General features: G+C 35.6%; 2 protein-coding genes across 2 annotated transcripts; both read left to right on the forward strand.

Moving 5' to 3' along the window:
• Positions 1 to 5,109: 5,109 nt before the first annotated feature.
• On the forward strand, positions 5,110 to 20,972 carry LOC112049371 (zinc finger protein 569). Its single transcript, XM_024087230.2, has 2 exons — positions 5,110 to 5,408; positions 17,590 to 20,972. The coding sequence occupies exon 2, from the start codon at positions 17,736 to 17,738 to the stop codon at positions 19,503 to 19,505; it is 1,770 nt and encodes a 589-aa protein (XP_023942998.2). The 5' UTR covers positions 5,110 to 5,408; positions 17,590 to 17,735; the 3' UTR covers positions 19,506 to 20,972.
• Positions 19,552 to 19,941, forward strand: LOC128199653 (zinc finger protein 266-like). The gene has a single exon (XM_052890031.1). It carries the CDS (start codon positions 19,552 to 19,554, stop codon positions 19,939 to 19,941), a length of 390 nt encoding a protein of 129 aa, XP_052745991.1.
• Positions 20,973 to 21,382: the final 410 nt, after the last annotated feature.

The following is a 21,382-nucleotide window of genomic DNA, read 5'->3' on the forward strand; positions in this document are numbered from 1 at the left end:
ACGTAACTTTCAATGCTTAACCATATTCAAAGACTCTTTTCGCTTCAGGTGAGTTCGATATTTTTTCGATACTAAGTCGAAGTACCCCAAAAGTCGCAAATTATGAAATTCAAACTAGCGTGTTCTGAGAGCGCGCTTTTACGTAACTTTCAATGCCTAACCATATTCAAAGACTCTTTTCGCTTGAGGCGAGTTCGAAATTTTTCCGGTACTAAGTCGAAGTAGCTCAAAAGTCGAAAATTATGAAATTCAAACTATCGTGTTCTGAGAGCGCGATTATACGTAACTTTCAATGCTTAACCATATTCAAAGACTCTTTTCGCTTCAGGTGAGTTCGATATTTATTCGATACTAAGTCGAAGTACCCAAAAGTCGGAAATTATGAAATTCAAACTGGCGAGTTCTGAGAGCGCGATTATACGTAACTTTCAATGCTTAACCATATTCAAAGACTCTTTTCGCTTCAGGTGAGTTCGATATTTTTTCGATACTAAGTCGAAGTACCCCAAAAGTCGCAAATTATGAAATTCAAACTAGCGTGTTCTGAGAGCGCGATTATACGTAACTTTCAATACTTAACCATATTCAAAGACTCTTTTCGCTTCAGGTGAGTTCGATATTTTTTCGATACTAAGTCGAAGTACCCCAAAAGTCGGAAATTATGAAATTCAAACTGGCGTGTTCTGAGAGCGCGATTATACGTAACTTTCAATGCTTAACCATATTCAAAGACTCTTTTCGCTTGAGGTGAGTTCGATATTTTTTCAATACTAAGTTGAAGTAGCTCAAAAGTCGAAAATTATGAAATTCAAACTATCGTGTTCTGAGAGCGCGATTATACGTAACTTTCAATGCTTAACCATATTCAAAGACTCTTTTCGCTTCAGGTGAGTTCGATATTTTTTCAAAACTAAGTTGAAGTAGCTCAAAAGTCGAAAATTATGAAATTCAAACTATCGTGTTCTGAGAGCGCGATTATACGTAACTTTCAATGCTTAACCATATTCAAAGACTCTTTTTGCTTCAGGTGAGTTCGAATTTTTTCCGGTACTAAGTCGAAGTAGCTCAAAAGTCGAAAACTATGAAATTCAAACTAGCGTGTTCTGAGAGCGCGCTTTTACGTAACTTTCAATGCCTAACCATATTCAAAGACTCTTTTCGCTTGAGGCGAGTTCGAAATTTTTCCGGTACTAAGTCGAAGTAGCTCAAAAGTCGAAAATTATGAAATTCAAACTATCGTGTTCTGAGAGCGCGATTATACGTAACTTTCAATGCTTAACCATATTCAAAGACTCTTTTCGCTTCAGGTGAGTTCGATATTTTTTCGATACTAAGTCGAAGTACCCCAAAAGTCGGAAATTATGAAATTCAAACTGGCGAGTTCTGAGAGCGCGATTATACGTAACTTTCAATGCTTAACCATATTCAAAGACTCTTTTCGCTTCAGGTGAGTTCGATATTTTTTCGATACTAAGTCGAAGTACCCCAAAAGTCGCAAATTATGAAATTCAAACTAGCGTGTTCTGAGAGCGCGATTATACGTAACTTTCAATACTTAACCATATTCAAAGACTCTTTTCGCTTCAGGTGAGTTCGATATTTTTTCGATACTAAGTCGAAGTACCCCAAAAGTCGGAAATTATGAAATTCAAACTGGCGTGTTCTGAGAGCGCGATTATACGTAACTTTCAATGCTTAACCATATACAAACACTCTTTTCGCTTCAGGTGAGTTCGATATTTTTTCGATACTAAGTCGAAGTACCCCAAAAGTCGCAAATTATGAAATTCAAACTGGCGTGTTCTGAGAGCGCGATTATACGTAACTTTCAATGCTTAACCATATTCAAAGACTCTTTTCGCTTCAGGTGATTTCGAAATTTTTCCGGTACTAAGTCGAAGTAGCTCAAAAGTCGAAAACTATGAAATTCAAACTAGCGTGTTCTGAGAGCGCGCTTTTACGTAACTTTCAATGCTTAACCATATTCAAAGACTCTTTTCGCTTCAGGTGAGTTCGATATTTTTTCGATACTAAGTCGAACTACCTCAAAAGTCGGAAATTATGAAATTCAAACTGGCGTGTTCTGAGAGCGCGATTATACGTAACTTTCAATGCTTAACCATATTCAAAGACTCTTTTTGCTTCAGGTGAGTTCGAAATTTTTCCGGTACTAAGTCGAAGTAGCTCAAAAGTCGAAAACTATGAAATTCAAACTAGCGTGTTCTGAGAGCGCGCTTTTACGTAACTTTCAATGCCTAACCATATTCAAAGACTCTTTTCGCTTGAGGCGAGTTCGAAATTTTTCCGGTACTAAGTCGAAGTAGCTCAAAAGTCGCAAATTATGAAATTCAAACTATCGTGTTCTGAGAGCGCGATTATACGTAACTTTCAATGCTTAACCATATTCAAAGACTCTTTTCGCTTCAGGTGAGTTCGATATTTTTTCGATACTAAGTCGAAGTACCCCAAAAGTCGGAAATTATGAAATTCAAACTGGCGTGTTCTGAGAGCGCGATTATACGTAACTTTCAATGCTTAACCATATTCAAAGACTCTTTTCGCTTCAGGTGAGTTCGATATTTTTTCGATACTAAGTCGAAGTACCTCAAAAGTCGGAAATTATGAAATTCAAACTGGCGTGTTCTGAGAGCGCGATTATAAGTAACTTTCAATGCTTAACCATATTCAAAGACTCTTTTCGCTTCAGGTGAGTTCGATATTTTTTCGATACTAAGTCGAAGTACCCCAAAAGTCGGAAATTATGAAATTCAAACTGGCGTGTTCTGAGAGCGCGATTATACGTAACTTTCAATGCTTAACCATATACAAACACTCTTTTCGCTTCAGGTGAGTTCGATATTTTTTCAATACTAAGTTGAAGTAGCTCAAAAGTCGGAAATTATGAAATTCAAACTGGCGTGTTCTGAGAGCGCGATTATACGTAACTTTCAATGCTTAACCATATTCAAAGACTCTTTTCGCTTCAGGTGAGTTCGATATTTTTTCGATACTAAGTCGAAGTACCCCAAAAGTCGGAAATTATGAAATTCAAACTGGCGTGTTCTGAGAGCGCGATTATACGTAACTTTCAATGCTTAACCATATTCAAAGACTCTTTTCGCTTCAGGTGAGTTCGATATTTTTTCGATACTAAGTCGAAGTACCCCAAAAGTCGGAAATTATGAAATTCAAACTGGCGTGTTCTGAGAGCGCGATTATACGTAACTTTCAATGCTTAACCATATTCAAAGACTCTTTTCGCTTCAGGTGAGTTCGATATTTTTTCGATACTAAGTCGAAGTACCTCAAAAGTCGGAAATTATGAAATTCAAACTGGCGTGTTCTGAGAGCGCGATTATAAGTAACTTTCAATGCTTAACCATATTCAAAGACTCTTTTCGCTTCAGGTGAGTTCGATATTTTTTCGATACTAAGTCGAAGTACCCCAAAAGTCGGAAATTATGAAATTCAAACTAGCGTGTTCTGAGAGCGCGATTATACGTAACTTTCAATGCTTAACCATATACAAACACTCTTTTCGCTTCAGGTGAGTTCGATATTTTTTCAATACTAAGTTGAAGTAGCTCAAAAGTCGAAAATTATGAAATTCAAACTATCGTGTTCTGAGAGCGCGATTATACGTAACTTTCAATGCTTAACCATATTCAAAGACTCTTTTTGCTTCAGGTGAGTTCGAAATTTTTCCGGTACTAAGTCGAAGTAGCTCAAAAGTCGAAAAGTATGAAATTCAAACTAGCGTGTTCTGAGAGCGCGCTTTTAAATAATTTTCAATGCCTAACCATATTCAAAGACTCTTTTTGCTTCAGGTGAGTTCGAAATTTTTCCAGTACTAAGTCGAAGTAGCTCAAAAGTCGAAAAGTATGAAATTCAAACTAGCGTGTTCTGAGAGCGCGCTTTTAAATAATTTTCAATGCCTAACCATATTCAAAGACTCTTTTCGCTTGAGGTGAGTTCGAAATTTTTCCGGTACTCAGTCGAAGTAGCTCAAAAGTCGAAAACTATGAAATTCAAACTAGCGTGTTCTGAGAGCGCGCTTTTACGTAACTTTCAATGCCTAACCATATTCAAAGACTCTTTTCGCTTGAGGCGAGTTCGAAATTTTTCCGGTACTAAGTCGAAGTAGCTCAAAAGTCGAAAATTATGAAATTCAAACTATCGTGTTCTGAGAGCGCGATTATACGTAACTTTCAATGCTTAACCATATTCAAAGACTCTTTTCGCTTCAGGTGAGTTCGATATTTTTTCGATACTAAGTCGAAGTACCCCAAAAGTCGGAAATTATGAAATTCAAACTGGCGTGTTCTGAGAGCGCGATTATACGTAACTTTCAATGCTTAACCATATTCAAAGACTCTTTTCGCTTCAGGTGAGTTCGATATTTTTTCGATACTAAGTCGAAGTACCCCAAAAGTCGGAAATTATGAAATTCAAACTGGCGTGTTCTGAGAGCGCGATTATACGTAACTTTCAATGCTTAACCATATTCAAAGACTCTTTTTGCTTCAGGTGAGTTCGAAATTTTTCCGGTACTAAGTCGAAGTAGCTCAAAAGTCGAAAAGTATGAAATTCAAACTAGCGTGTTCTGAGAGCGCGCTTTTAAATAATTTTCAATGCCTAACCATATTCAAAGACTCTTTTCGCTTGAGGTGAGTTCGAATTTTTTCCGGTACTAAGTCGAAGTAGCTCAAAAGTCGAAAATTATGAAATTCAAACTAGCGTGTTCTGAGAGCGCGCTTTTAAATAATTTTCAATGCCTAACCATATTCAAAGACTCTTTTCGCTTGAGGTGAGTTCGAATTTTTTCCGGTACTAAGTCGAAGTAGCTCAAAAGTCGAAAACTATGAAATTCAAACTAGCGTGTTCTGAGAGCGCGCTTTTACGTAACTTTCAATGCCTAACCATCGTCAATGGGTGTCATTAAACATTTAGACGAATTACATATAAAATAAGAATTCGGATGTAAATTCGACCCTATTATTTTTTGGTCGATTTTAGAAGATTTTAGGTACCAATCTACCGATTTTGTGAGCAGATCTACCGATTTCACACAATGACCTCCGAGACAAGTAGACAACTGTCAACGTCAAGTGTCACTGTCAGCATCAGCAAGTAGTTTTAGTTTTAGGTTATATTTTAAATTTTTATTTTTAACAATGTCAGTTTAAAAAGTGTGTGATTTTTTAAGATTTATTGTAGACTTGTGGGCCTGGGCTGTGGTTTGTGCGTGTATTGTGCAGACGCAAGCTATCTCCTGACAATCATAATTCAATTTATAGAAGAAACCGCTACCGCTAACAAAACGCTGTGGAGTTACGTACAGAACTTTCCGATGTTCACTACAAACTCAGGGAATGTCCTCAAACATTAATGTCTGTGAATATATGCTTGTAAGTAATCAATAAATCTGCACAGTCGTTATAAACAGTAGTATGTCGAGAACGGGCGTGCCTACACCTTCCGTTCGATCAGTCTAAATTAACGACAAAAACTAACAGTAAGTTGACACATTAGCACCGTGTCATATCAGGGAGACAGAATGAAGAAGTATGCCTCTCTGACTTACATATTTGTTCCTATTGCCGTAGAGTCGCAGTGCCAAATAATATTACTGAATCATTTCACTGCGGCTAGTTGCCTCCACTGGTGACAGCAGGGCTGGTGCATTGTTTGTGCTAAAAACCCCTGGCTGTCCAACGCGGAATTCTTGCCACATGGGCATGATTTGTATAGTTATCAGGATAAGTTAGCTTAAGTTACTTATTGTCTACTTTCTCAATAAAAAAAACAGTAAGTGAGAAAATGACAACCCTGAAGTTGTAAGAAAATATAAATTCCCTACACGTATCAGCAGGTCCAGAATGCATGCCTACATTGAGGACTTGTTGCAACCCGGTGTTGCAGAAGGAATTTTCCATTTTGCACAATTTGTATGTGAAGTGCATACCCTAGTTAAACACCTTGTGCATGCTACTGCAATAACAATACTGCTACCTAATTCTTGTGTTCTATTTGTATATCAGCATCATGTATGGCAGCAGCAGCAGCAGCAGCAAAATAATTGGACAACAGGGGTCCAACAACCCTCTAACAACAACCGTCCAACCTTCACAATCTGATAAACAAACAAACAAAACATTAACCCAACAAGTTTTCCACCCTGCTTTGTTTAACAGATCAAGAACACAGTCACCCAGCAACCTGGACAACATATCACCAAGTCCTATGGACTCTGATAATAATGAGAAATGGAAAGAAGTACCCTTTAGAAAGAGACATCGTGAAAGTCCAGAGGTCAGTAACAATCAAAAACAAAAGATACTTGACACCTATTGGTTAAGTCAAGCCACACCAACCTCAAATAGTTTTTCTGAACTTGATAAAGATACAGAAGATCAAACCACTCAAAAAGAAACCACTGCAAAACCAGCTAAATCACCACCCATATATGTGGACAGAGTTAGTAATATCCAACCACTAACGAAAATGCTTGATGAAATAGCTGAAGGCAACTATGAAATAAAAGTCCTCCGGGATGAACAGGTGCGAATACAACCCAAAAGTTCAGAATTATATACAAAAATTGTTAAAAGTTTACAAACAAAAGATACTGAATTTTACACCTACAAACCTAGACAAGACCGCTGCTTCAAAGCAGTTATAAAACATCTCCACCCGTCCATTGACCTGGAGGAAATAAAAGAGGAGCTAGAAACTCATGGACATAAAGTGACCAATATTTGGAATGTCAAACAAAGAACCACCAAAAAACCTTTACCAATATTCTTTGTAGAGCTACAACCCTCAAGTAATAATAAAAATATTTACGAGATACAAAACCTATTGCATTGTAAAATTAAAATTGAGCCTCCAAGACCCAAACGAGAAATCCCACAATGTAGTAACTGTCAACAGTATGGACATACTAAACGATTTTGCTTTAGGAAACCTAAATGTATTAAATGTGCAGGGGAGCATGCATCGATTAACTGCCATCGTAAAGAGAGGTCAGACTCTGTTAAATGCATCCTCTGTGAAGGAAACCATCCAGCTAATTATAAAGGATGTTCAGTATATAAAGAACTCCAAAAAGTTAAATATCCTCCCCAGCCAGCTAAACACCAATACAGAACCATGACGAATAGGAAACAATACGCAAATCATGCAAATCAATCGGACTCAAAAACTGAAACGACCCATCCCAATAAACCTTTATATAGTCAAGTTTTGTCAGACAAAAAACCAACACGAACGAACCAACCAAATCAAAGCAATTCGGAAATACTACAAGCTCAAACAATCAATGCGGACATGAAAGTAATGATGACCACCATGACCCAACTAATGCAACAATTGACATCAATGACCAACCTGCTAATGGAAATTATGACCAAACTGTCACATTCGATACACTAAAATTAGCCTTATGGAATGCTAATGGGCTGTCAAACCATGTCCTCGAAGTAGAGACATTTTTAAAACTAAATAAAATTGATATTTTACTTATATCTGAAACTCATTTTACTACAAAAAACTACTTGAAAATTAAAAATTACTCATTCTATCAAACAATGCATCCTGATGGTACAGCACATGGAGGATCTGCTATAATTATAAAGAATAACATAAGACACCATGAGATAGAGCCATTTAAATCACCAGAAATCCAAGCAACAAGCATAGTTGTTGAAGACTGGCATGGACATCTAACTATTACAGCTTTATATTCCCCACCAAAACATGCGGTAAAGAGGGAAAATTACGTGTGTTTCTTCAAAACTTTAGGACCCAGATTTATAGCAGGCGGGGACTATAATTCAAAAAATACTAGATGGGGTTCACGCTTAACGACTCCCAAGGGCAGACAACTCCAGATTGCTATAGATGATTTAAATCTCAGTACTGTATCATGTGGAGCACCTACCTATTGGCCCACTGACCCAAGAAAAATACCAGACTTGGTGGACTTCTGTGTCACAAAAGGAATTCCTTCAAGCTGCTTTAAGTGCACATCTACTCAAGACCTTTCATCCGATCATAGTGTTGTCCTAGTGGAAGTTTCTCAGAAAATCGTACGCTTGCAACCTCCCTTACGGCTTCATGGCCGAAAAACCAACTGGGAACTATTCCGTTACTTAGTTGAATCCAGAATTAATAATAATTTGCCTCTGAGAAGCGATGACAATATGATGACGGCAGTCGAACACTTTAACAAGTGCATTCAAGATGCAGCATGGGAAAGTACTCCAGAGACACAGACAGAAAATTATAATTGGGATGACTGCTCGAAATCAGTTCGTGATCTATTAGCTGAGAAACGGCAGGCACGTAAACAGTGGCAGACTACTAGATATCGCGGTGACAAAAAGCACCTCAACTACCTGACGACTAGGCTAAAAGAAGTCTTGAGCAAAGAGAGTAATGAAAACACTCAGAACAAATTGCGCAATCTTGACGCGTCAGCCAATAGTGACTACTCGTTATGGAAAGTGACAAAAACCTTAGACAGATCTACCGTCTCTAGACCACCTTTACGTAAACAAGATGGGTCCTGGGCAAAAACTGACAAAGAGAAAGCAGAAACCTTTGCGAGTCATTTAGACAACGTTTTCATACCAAACCCAAACCAAAACCCAGAAAGAAAAGATTATGCTCAACTTCTTAAATGCCTTAAAGAACCTTTTCAACTGGACCTTCCAATAAAAAAGATTAAGAAAACGGAGACTGCTGCGGTCATTAAAAACTTAAATAAAAAAAAGGCTCCAGGATATGACCTAATTACGGCCAAAATTCTATATGAACTACCTGAAAAAGCAGTATTATTCTTGACACAGCTATTCAACTGTATATTGAAAAGAGGTCTCTTCCCTCCACAATGGAAAGTAGCACAAATCATAATGATACCTAAACCTGGCAAGCCCCGGGAAGAAGTCTCCTCATACAGACCAATCAGCCTGCTGCCTATTTTGTCAAAGGTCATGGAAATCCTGTTCTTAAAACGGCTGAATGCTGTAATAGCAGAAGCAAAAATAATACCTAACCATCAATTTGGTTTTCGGCAGAAGCATGGTACCATTGAGCAGGTTCATCGCTTGGTTGAAAATATACATAATGCTTACGAAAATAAGAAGTATTGCTGTGCAGCCTTTTTGGATATATCCCAAGCCTTTGACAGTCTGGCATGATGGCCTACTTTGTAAAATAAAAAAGAACCTTCCAACAAACTACTACATCTTCCTAAGGTCATATCTGGCAGATAGGCGTTTTTATGTCAAGCAAGGAGAAGACACAACAAATCTTCATAACATACATGCAGGGGTACCCCAGGGAAGCGTCCTTGGTCCGACCTTGTATCTGCTTTTTACTTCAGATTTACCATTAACAGAGGGAGTGGTTATAGGTACTTTCGCTGATGACACAGCAGCTCTAGCAGTCCATGAGAATCCGGTACAAGCTAGCCTTGTGCTTCAAACCAGCCTAGATAACATTTCTGAATGGCTAGAATACTGGAGAATCAAAGCTAATGAGAGTAAATCGGTACAGGTCACTTTTACTATGAGACATGACACTTGTCCGGCAGTAATGCTAAACAATGTGCAAATTCCACAAGCAAAAGAAGCCAGATATCTTGGACTTTACTTGGATAGTCGTCTCACATGGAAAAAGCACATATTTACCAAACGTAAAGCTCTAGGCATCCTGCTCAACAAAATGTACTGGCTTTTCAAGAAAGGGTCTGGTCTCTCGCTTGACAACAGGCTGCTGCTGTACAAGTGCATTTTGAAACCTGTCTGGACTTATGGGATCCAACTCTGGGGAACCGCCTCCAACTCAAACATAGAAATTCTACAAAGGTTTCAGTCCAAGATGCTGAGAATAGTTACAAACGCACCCTGGTTTGTAACTAACCAGCAATTGCACCAGGACCTACAAATAAGATCTGTAAAAGAAGAAATTACACACTCTATGAAAGGCTACAAGAAGCGCCTAGATAACCATCCAAACATACTTGCAACACAATTAATGAAGAATGAGTCCAAATTTAAAAGACTAAAAAGAAAAGCTCCTGCTGACCTTTAATAAAGAAAAGAATACATAGGGTTCATGTCACTGGATGTGATGCCCTTCAAGTCAACAACAACATACAGACCATTTGCTGAATGTTTTTAATAACAGATTGCAAAGAAAAAACACCACAAAAAAAAAAAAAAAAATTTGTATATCAATTAACGAAGAACATTAACATGGGTATTAGTTATAAAATTGACAATAATAAAACAAGTATTTCTATTTATGAATGGATTTTTTGAGTTTTTTTTTTAAAGAAAGCAATTTGCACCTATAGTGCATAACCTAGTTAAAAAACTTGTGCACGCCACTGAGGAGTGGGTATGATAATAGAATAGGCAGGGATTGAAGCACCACCTCTCACTCAATGGTCCAACTGATTTACTGTTGAGCTATTGAGACTTAAAGTTGATTTTTGATAATTCAAATAGTCGTTCAGTTTTAGTTGTATATATAGCGTAGATACATTAATTTAGTTTTGGTTTGGTTTTAGTCATAGTCATGTCACCACATGTGTTCTGAATTGGACGACTACTGAGAGCTCACATGCACAATTCTGTGTTTACTTACATTACATATTATTTAAGTACATACACTGCTGACACTTCCTGAACACACAGCTCTACATAGCATACAATATTATATAGGTATTATAAAATTAAATATCATTACTTGTTCTTGTTGTTGTTTGTTGCCGAAATACAGAATCTTAATTTTAAAAACAATGACCTTGAAAAAACTATAAAAAGTTATGAAATTAGGCTGAACATAAACAGATCCACGGTGAACAAGGATTTAAATTGCTCCACGCCAATCAGTGCAACGAAAAGAAAGAATAAAACAAGTCCTTCTCCCTCAACGTCTTCTAACTTGAATCACAGGACACAAGTTAATGTATCACCGATGTCCAAAGATAAACAAGGTCGTGAATCGTCGAAGTCGAAACCGAAAAATTCGTTGGTGCCATCAGCGCAGTTAAACTCTCAAAAACAGCTAAATTATTTGCCAACCGCACGCAGCTCTCATGCGCCGACGGCTAGTCGTACGGAACTAAATTCAAAGCTGCCTTCGAGTACAGAAAAAATAGGAATATATATTATTGGTGATCAGCAACTAAGTAAACTATCATCAGAAATGTATTATTCGAGATTGCATACAGGAAATGACGGCTATTCAATTCAAGGATTAATTAAGCCAAATGCTACATGTACCCAGACATTAATTGACTGTGTAAACCTATGTAAAACATTAAATGACAAGGATATTGTAATTTTAGGAATTGGTGCCAATGAAAATAGTCCGTATAAGATGTATTCAGAGTTAAGTAACATATTGCATACATTAAGAAATAATAAAGTATATATTGTAAACGTTTTCCACAATCCCTACTTAAATACCTACATGCTAAATAATATGATAAAATTGCTCTGTAGAAACTATTCAAATTGCTCATTTATATCTTTAAATTTCGACTGCTACAATAAAAACTATATAAAACAACTAAGTTATAAGTTAAATATCGAAATTGACTATATAAGTTATAGTAAACATTACATTACTGGCTTAAAATCGGTAAAAGCTAAACCCCAATCCAACATACTGTCATACAAGGGTACTATTCCATATTATTTCAATAGACAACAAAAACATGCATCTTCGTTAGCTACACAAAAACGTTTCCCAGTTCAGAACCCATCGGTATGTCAAATTAAACAAATGGACAGAGGAACTATTCCCTATTATTTTCCAAAAATCTCGAAGCCTGAATGTACTAATTCAATGTTTTTTCGAGAATAACGTATACACACTACTTCACCAAAACATAGCAGGTATATTGGCTAAGGTAGACTATTTTGATATAACGTTAGAATATCTCATCACGAACAAAATTCTCAATAGCATTGACATTATATGCCTAACCGAAACTTTTATCAAACGAGGTTCCGAGTCAAACTTGAAAATAAATAACTATGTTGTTGCTTCACATTTTACTAGATCTACACAGAAACGAGGTGGGACATGTATATTGTTAAAAAAACATTTAGAATATAAAACTCTCTCTGACCTATACAAAATTATAAAACCGATAGAAATTCATTTTGAATACTGTGCTGTTAAAATTATATCAATAAATCTCACTGTTGTCTGCATATACAGGACACCTACATCCGATATTAACTTATTTTATGAAAAATTGGAACTATTGTTACATAGACTAAATCCAAACTCAAAGAAACCACTTGTCCTTTGTGGTGACTGGAATATAAATATGTTGGTCAAAAACAAGTGTTCTGATAGGTTACAATCAATATTGACTAGCCATAATCTCACTAACCACATTCTAAAGCCCACTAGAAAACTGTCCTGTATTGATCTGATAGTATCTAACATTGTGGATATAAAGTCAGTTATTCATTATCTTGCATTGTCAGACCATGAAACGGCACAGTCAATAACTTTCAAATGTAGTAAGGTAACTTCTCATCCTCCTCGTAACAAAATGACTTGGTTTGAGACTAAACGAGATTTTTCAAAAGATAATATTAATAAATTTGTGCAATGCATATCAGCGTTATCATTTCAGGAGGTGTACGAGCAGGATGAGACAAACAAAGCTTTTAGCCAACTACACGAACTTTTGACTCTTTTTCATGCACTGTGCTTTCCTGAAATTAATGTTAAAATTGTAAATAAAGAAATTAAAAACAGATGGCTATCTAAGGGTATAAAAAGGTGCTGTATAAATAAGCGTCGTCTATATTTGAAATTTTTACAATCACCAGACAATAAACATATAAATCAAACAAAGTATAAGAAGTATTCGCGACTACTTAAAAGTTGTATTGAAAAATCACAAGCAATTACTAATAAAAAGTTTATAGCGAGATCTAAGAATAAGTCCAAAGCGTCTTGGGATATAATTAATAACAGTTTTCAATCTAAAATATCGAATAGAGAAATAAGTAATGTTAAATATCAGGGCATTACTTATTCCACCCCAAGTATAATTACAGAAGTATTTAATAACTTCTTTCTGGACATTAGCAATAAATCTAATGATGTTGATTATAAACAAAATTTGACTTGTGACATAAATAGTAATCATAAAACACTGTATCTGACGCCAACAAACATAGACGATGTATATAAAACAATTTTAGGACTAAATATGACGAACTCAACGGGATATGACAACTTAAATACTAGACTTCTAAAACGCTGTGCTGCTTATTTGGCACCGCCACTTATGCATATTATAAATCTATCTTTTGTGGAAGGTGTGTTTCCAGAAAAACTCAAGTTGTCAATTGTAAAGCCAGTATACAAAAAAGACGATAAAAGTGATATAAAAAACTACCGTCCTATAACTCTAATACCTGTACTCTCAAAAGTTTTAGAAAAAATTATGCACAATAAACTATTTAGTTTTATATCACACTGCAACATACTAAAAGATGAGCAATATGGCTTTAGAAAGAATTGCAGTACTACACTAGCCTGCTATAATCTTAACAAAGTTATCACAGAGAACCTTAATGCGAAGGAGTCGGTTGTATGTATCTTTCTAGATATGACCAGAGCATTTGATCTAGTTTGTCATAAAACTCTTCTAGATAAATTGGAAAAGTATGGTATTAGAGGAAAATGTTTACAGTGGTTGGAAAGTTACCTTAGCAATAGAATGCAATGTGTTGAAATTTTAAATACAAATAATTTTCGATGTAATACATACCGATCAAATTTTAAAATTCAAAATCCATATGGTGTTCCTCAAGGCAGTATCCTAGGTCCTTTATTATTTATTTTGTATATAAATGACCTCCCGAATGTCATCAAACACAAATGCATTATGTATGCTGATGATACAACTATTGTCGTTACTGGCAAGGATAGATCAACTATTGAGTTTGAATGTAACGATGCTTTATCAAAAGTTATCCAATGGTTAGACAGAAATAATTTGTCAGTCAACATGCAGAAAACAAAATTTATTCAATATATGCCATATAACAACATATCCTCAAATTTCAAAATTAGTTATAAAGGGTCGTCTATAAATGAAGTAGAAACTACAACTTTCTTGGGGATAATAACTGATAAATATTGCAATTGGAAATCCCACATCGAACAATTATGCGCCAAGTTGGATAGATTTGTATTTGTTCTTAGAAGATTATATCAAACCAACAGTTACAAAACAGCTTTGTTGGCATATAATGGATATGTTTCTTCACTGCTAAGGTATGGAATCATCTTATGGGGAAACTCCGTACTTATAAACACTGTGTTCGTTAAGCAAAAGGCTTGTTTGAGGGCCTTATGTGGCTTGCACACGCTTGACTCATGTAGACCTTTGTTTAAAAGGTTCAATGTTCTCCCTCTGCCTTGTTTGTATATATTAGAAATATTATTACTAGTTAAAAGATATCCTAAATATTTTAAAAGTTACAATGAGTTAAGTGATGTCAGGCGAAGAAGAAAAGATAAGCTAATAATGCCACCAAAAAGGCTTGACATGTTCGCTAAGAGTGTACATTGTAGTGCAATTTCAATATATAACAAACTACCAGATATCTATAAGATTGACAATGTAAATAGTTTCAAGAGTAAGGTTTCTAAAATGCTTATGGATAAATGTTTCTATAACTTAAATGAGTATTTAAATTACAAATTTTAATGATATTCTTTTTTTTTTTTTTTGACGTATGATAAATATTTTGACATAATTTTAATTGACATGTGTGTTTGACATAATTTTAATTGACATTTTAACATTTCACTGGTAATAATTACTTGACTTTGCACTAAATTTAACAAGGTTTAATAATTTTGACAGTATATATTATGACTATTATTTTATTTTATCTGTCACAGTAGTTTTGAGTTAAATTTGTCATAATCATTGAATCTTAAAATGTTAAATTGTATAAGCTATTACATATGTTTTCTTTTTTTTATTTGTTTGCTTTTAAATTAGGATTATACATAGTCTATTTAAATTTTTCATACACCAAATTATTATGGTAGAGAGTATCAGGGTCTTATTATATTTAATTAATCTTTGTAAACCTGCTTTCTGATGAATAAATAAATTATTATTATTATTATTATTATTATTGTTTACTATGTGCTACTCAATGAAATTAAGATTATTGGCTTTTATTTGCCTCAGGTTTGAAGCACTAATTACATATCTCCATTACAAAATCTTTGGCATAGCTTGATAATGATACATTTATATGTAATCTAGTTGAAATGTTAACGACAGCGGCAGACAGCTTCAAATGCTCTCCAAGCTATGGAATGTTGTTCAGTAAATATTAGTATTGAAGTATTTTAGCAAGTAGTTGATAAATGAGCAAATTTATTAACTTTATGAATTTTCTAACTTAATCTGGAGGCAATCACACTGAACCAATTGAAATTACATTCTACTAACAGCATATCAACACACTAGCACCATATTTTTGCAAGTAGAATACAAAATTTGATTATTAATAATAATAATAATAATTTATTTATTTGCTTTAAACATGGATTACATTTGTTATAAAATTAAATATACAATTAATTATTCGATCCAAACATGTCTTGCCTATAGGCGTGCAAAATATTTATAAAATGTGTCAATGGAACAATACCTAAATTACAAAACAATATAAGAGAAAATTATGTCAAATTTTTTAAAAATGTCAATTATTACAATTAGTCAAAATTTTAGTTGAAAATAGTCTTTGTAGTTATATATATTTGCAACCGTTGCAAATATATATAACCGGCTGCTGCTTCTGAAACCGTTGCACAAAGCCTTTTTAGCAGATATGTGAATTTATCCACCTTTAAGCATACATTGTCTACGTGTGGTTTCCAGTTACAGTAGGACAGTCTATTGTGACACCTAAGAAAGTCGCTGTATTCGTTTCTTGGATATTAATACCGTTAAAATTTACAATAGTAATAACCTTAATATCAATTATTAAGAATATTACTATTGTAAATTCTGAAGTTTATAAATTGGCTTTTTAAGATTAATATTTCAATTATTGTTATTAAGTCAAATTCAAATTCAAAATTCATTTATTTCAAGTAGGCTCAGTTTACAAGCACTTTTGACACGTCAGTTGACTATTTGTAAAGATTCTACCACCGGTTCGGAAGGCAGGTTCTGCTGAGAAGATACCGGCAAGAAACTCAACAGTTGCTCTTTTGAAAAAGTCATACAGTATTACAATTTACATTTGATAACAATTAAATTAATTAAATTACAATTTCTTATAGTTTTATTTCCTGTGTGAAGGTGGAAGCTGATCCAATGGCCTCCAAGCACCTTTGTCGTTAAGGAACTCATCAATAGTGTAGTAACCTCGACTAAGTAAATGTTTTTTAACACATTGCTTAAAGTTGTGCATTGGCAGGTCCATCACAGTCTTGGGTTCTTAATTAAGCCAGTGAGTAATGTCATGAAGTACTTTAATTGACTCTAATTCAATTGTTTGTTGGTCATTTGCTTTTATAATAATTGTAGTGTCATCAGCGTATTGAATACATTTATGATTTACAGAATCTGGTAAATCATTAGAATATAACAGAAATAGAAGTGGTCCAAGTATACTCCCCTGTGGTACACCGCAAGAGTTAGTCCTTAGATCCGATTTATATATTTTCTTATGTTTACCCAAGATTCTAGTTATTTCAACATATTGTTGCCTATCTGTTAGATAACTCTTTACCCAATCATATGACGTACCTCTGATACCATAAGTGTATAATTTACTTAGAAGTATTTCATGTGAGACAGAGTCAAATGCCTTACTCATATCTAATAATAAAGCAACTGTGATGTTTTTATCATTAAGTCCTTCAGTAACAGATTTGATGAAATCGAAACAAGCCGTGACGGTGGAGTTATTTTTTCGAAAACCGTATTGTTGTGGGTACAAGAGTTTATACTTAATAAGATAATTATATAATTTATTATGGAAAATCTTTTCGAATATTTAGATATAACCAGTATTAGAATTGGTCTGTAGTTTTGAATATCTGTTTTTTCACCCTTTTTAAACAGAGGTTTTACTATTGAATTGAACATGGCGAGGCGAAAAAGATCGTTGACTGTTTTATGCCAGTCTACTTTTTGTAGCCAGGACTTCCTCTTTCCGGGAAAAACAAACAAACAAACAATCAAATCTTTCCTCTTTGTAATATTAGTATAGATAATTTCTAATTACTTAGCAGCTTGTCCTTAGACATAGGCCTATCAATCTTCACTTTTCCTTTTTCTGTTTTCATAAAGAAAAATTCCATAAGAAAAAGATGAAAGATTTGTAATTTTAGTATGTAATAAATAAACAAAAACTTATTTAAAATACAATTTATAATATTAATTAAGAAAATGAGGTTTCTGTAATCTTCTCAGATTTCTGAGGACTTCTAGATTTTCTAAATTATTAGTCATATTTGAAAGATATTGCATATTCTTAAAAAATAATTGTATCATTCCAGGTTTCAAATAATCACCGACATCTACAGCACTCGTGAATTACGACAAGAGTGCACTTCTTCATCGCAAGTCTACCCGAGGACTCAATACAAGTGTATGTATAGAGCTTACTCTAGTTTAAAATCTTGTGCACTGAGGACAAACCACAATGTCTTACCTCGGCATGATTAAACAAGAATGTGATGAGTCAGAAGCGGAACAAGACAGCGACGAGCAAAACACAAGTACTCTAGATACAAATACTCAAAATGACTGGCAGATTTCAATCAAGGAAGAGTTCACTTGTAATACAGAAATAGATTTGGGCGTAGACGTTGTTGTACCTGAACAATTTGAATTTCTCGAACACATTACGTACACTTGTGACATCTGTTCTGAAAAGTTATTCCAAGACATTGATTTATGTATCCACATGAGATCCCATCGCGATTACAGTGACAGCTTCAAGATGGTTCGCTGCAACCATTGTAAATACATTCCTGTGAACATATACGACTTGGCGACGCACATCAAGAGTCATTCAATGGACGAGGACTCCTTCAACTGCCACGTGTGCGACTTCAGCAGCATCGACATATACAGCCTGAGCGTGCACCTGGACGCACACGTCAGCGACCCGGTGTACAAACACTACTCCTTCGACTGGAAGAGGAATAGAGTCAAAGCAAAGCAAAGGAAAAGTCAAGATAAATTGAAATATTACACGTGCAAAGTGTGCAATTACAGATGTCTGAAGAGACGGTCGTTGGAAGTGCACATGTTCACTCACACGGGCAAGAGATCGTTCCCCTGCAACCTGTGCGACTTCCGGGGGCTGACTCTGCGCGAGCTGAAGAGACACTGGACCAGACACATGCAGAAAACGAAACTTGTGACTCCCCATGTGTACAAGTGTAAGTTCTGTCCGTTCAAAACTGGTAACGATCAGTTCGCTCTGGAGAGACACATGAAGTCTCACACCGACATGGGCAACACGAACAAACCGTTCACTTGTATGTACTGCAAGTGTACGTTTCGGTATATGACCGCGTTGTGGAGACACATCCGGATCCACACCGGCGAGGAGCCTTACTCGTGTAACAAATGCAAATACACTTGCTCTACGTTGAGCAGTTTGAAGATGCACGAACAAACACACACTGGTGAAAAGGCATACGAGTGCGCCCACTGCGCATACATAACTAGGCACAGACGCAATATAGTTTTACACACAAAAAAGCACGAAGAGGCTCTCCCCTGTACGAAGCAGAATACTTTAACGTTCCACAGTCTAACAAACACAGGAGAAAAAAAACATTTGTGTAAAAACTGTGATTGTGCGACTGAAGATGTGAGTGATTTAGTAGATCACATGCAAAAACACGCAAAAAAACCATCAACACGAGCGAAGTTGAAAAATCAAAAGAATGTAACGTCTCACAAACTAACACACACCGAAGAAAAACCGCATTTGTGCACACATTGTGATTATGTGACAGAAGATTTAAATGATTTGGTAGTTCACATGCAAGAACATACAAAAACAGAACCAAAACACGAGAAGTTGACCAATCAAACGACTATAACATCTGACAATCTAACACACACAGAAGAAAAACTAGTTTTGTGTAAACATTGTGATTATGTGACTGAAGATTTAAACAATTTGGTAGTTCACATGCAAAAACACACAAAAACAGAACCGAAACACGAGAAGTTGACCATTCAAACGACTATAACATCTGACAATCTAACACACACCGAAGAAAAACCACATTTGTGTAAACATTGTGATTATGTGACTGAAGATTTAAGTAATTTGCTGGATCACATGAAAAAACACACAAAAACAGAACCAGAAAACGAGAAGTTGACCAATCAAAACACTTCAACGTCTCACGAAAGAAAGAAATACAGAAAAAAAACCACATATGTGTAAAAACTGTGACTACGCGACTGATGATTCGACTGATTTGGTGGATCACATGCAAAAACACGCAAAAGAACACCCGTTGAAACTTGCGTGTCTCTATTGCAAGTTCAAGTGCTCGAAGCGATCGCAGCTGTCGGAGCACCTGAGGAGTCACGACGCGTACCACCGCTGCGCGGAGTGCGGGTACGCCACGCTCGCGCGCCAGACGTACGAGGCGCACGTGCGGTCGCACGACAAGTCGCTGGCGTGCTACGCGTGCGACTACGTGTGCACGAGCGCCGGCGACCGCGCGGCGCACGCGCGCACGCACTGCAACGAGAAGCCGTTCCAGTGCCTGTCGTGCGGCGTGGGCTTCCACAGGAAGTACCAGCTGCAGCGACACCGCGGCGAGCGCATGTGTGCGAGAGCTAATACACTCGGACAGTTGACACAACTAGAATAGTTGACACAACTCCTAACTACTATACAAGTTAACCCGTTTCAGTCTTAGATTTTTTTTTTTAAGAATATTTGCCATATCTTTTGTCATCATCATCATTATCAACCCATATTCGGCTCACTGCTGAGCCCGAGTCTCCTCTCAGAACGAGAGGTGTTAGGTCAATAGTCCACCACGCTGGCCCAATGCGGATTGGCAGACTTCACACACGCAGATAATTAAGAAAATTCTCAGGTATGCAGGTTTGCTCACGATGTAACCCCTCTCATTCTGAGAGGAGACTCAAGCAATAGTCAGCCGTATTAGGCTATTTCATTTTGATTTTTGGAGTTTAGGAGTACTTAAACTCCAAAAAGTGGTTTAAAGAATAGATAAACGTAAACTTAACAACTATGAACAAATAAAAAATGAAATACCTTTGTTAAATTATTAATATTTATTTGAATTGAAAAAATCCATCTAATATAATTGTATATATTGACATTTATAATTTTGAATTGTACCAATAATTGACAATTTATTTATTAATTGTACCAATTGACTTTGTTTTTTTTTTTTGTTTTAATTAGGAATATCTATTAATTGACATTTTTCTTAATAAACATCTGACCTTTAATATGCAATTAACCTTAATTGTAACTGTTATACAGTATACTTCTAAATTAATTATTAGTTACTTTAAATAGATAGATAGATAGATATGTATATACTTTATTTGCACACCACAAAGACAAAAACAAGTGAAATAAAAACAAATTAGGAAGAGATCAGCATACAAAAGGCGGCCTTATCGCTAAGTAGCGATTTTTAACTTTAGCTTAAAATTTTTTTTTATATCATATTGTAAATACTATAAATATTGTAACATTTTAGAATTATTGAATACGACGAATTTAATGAATATTGTGACAATAATAATAATTAGTAGTTAGGTCAATAGCTAAGCATTCACATAATCTAATGTACATTGTTGTACTTGACTTAATGTATTGCTAGCAGTTCATTTTCCTGAATAAATAAATAAATAAATCTAGTGTCACATTACTTTAAATAACCATGTTAGATGTAAAATTGCTTTTTTTTAAACCATTTCGATGATCATGTTGATGATCCGTAGATTGCAGTAGGTCCTGTCACGGTCGCCCCTTTATGTACGTTCGCACATAAGAAAAATTTTAATAAAAAAAATACAACCGACTTCAAAACCGAAAAACGTACCCACTAAACTAAAAAGTGAAAAATAACATCATAATATGTCCTACCTGCTGATCAGTATGAAGGCGGTGCTAAGCCGGTGATGTATTAATTCAAGCCATGTGAGAATATCTTATAAATTTATTCATTACAATTAAAATTTTGACGGCCTTCGTGGCGCAATATGCGCGGGATCTACAAGTCGGAGGTCCTGGGTTCGATCCTCGGCTGGGCAGATTGAGGTTTTCAT

Source organism: Bicyclus anynana, chromosome 27, assembly GCF_947172395.1.
Source record: "Bicyclus anynana chromosome 27, ilBicAnyn1.1, whole genome shotgun sequence".
NCBI lineage: Eukaryota > Metazoa > Arthropoda > Insecta > Lepidoptera > Nymphalidae > Bicyclus > Bicyclus anynana.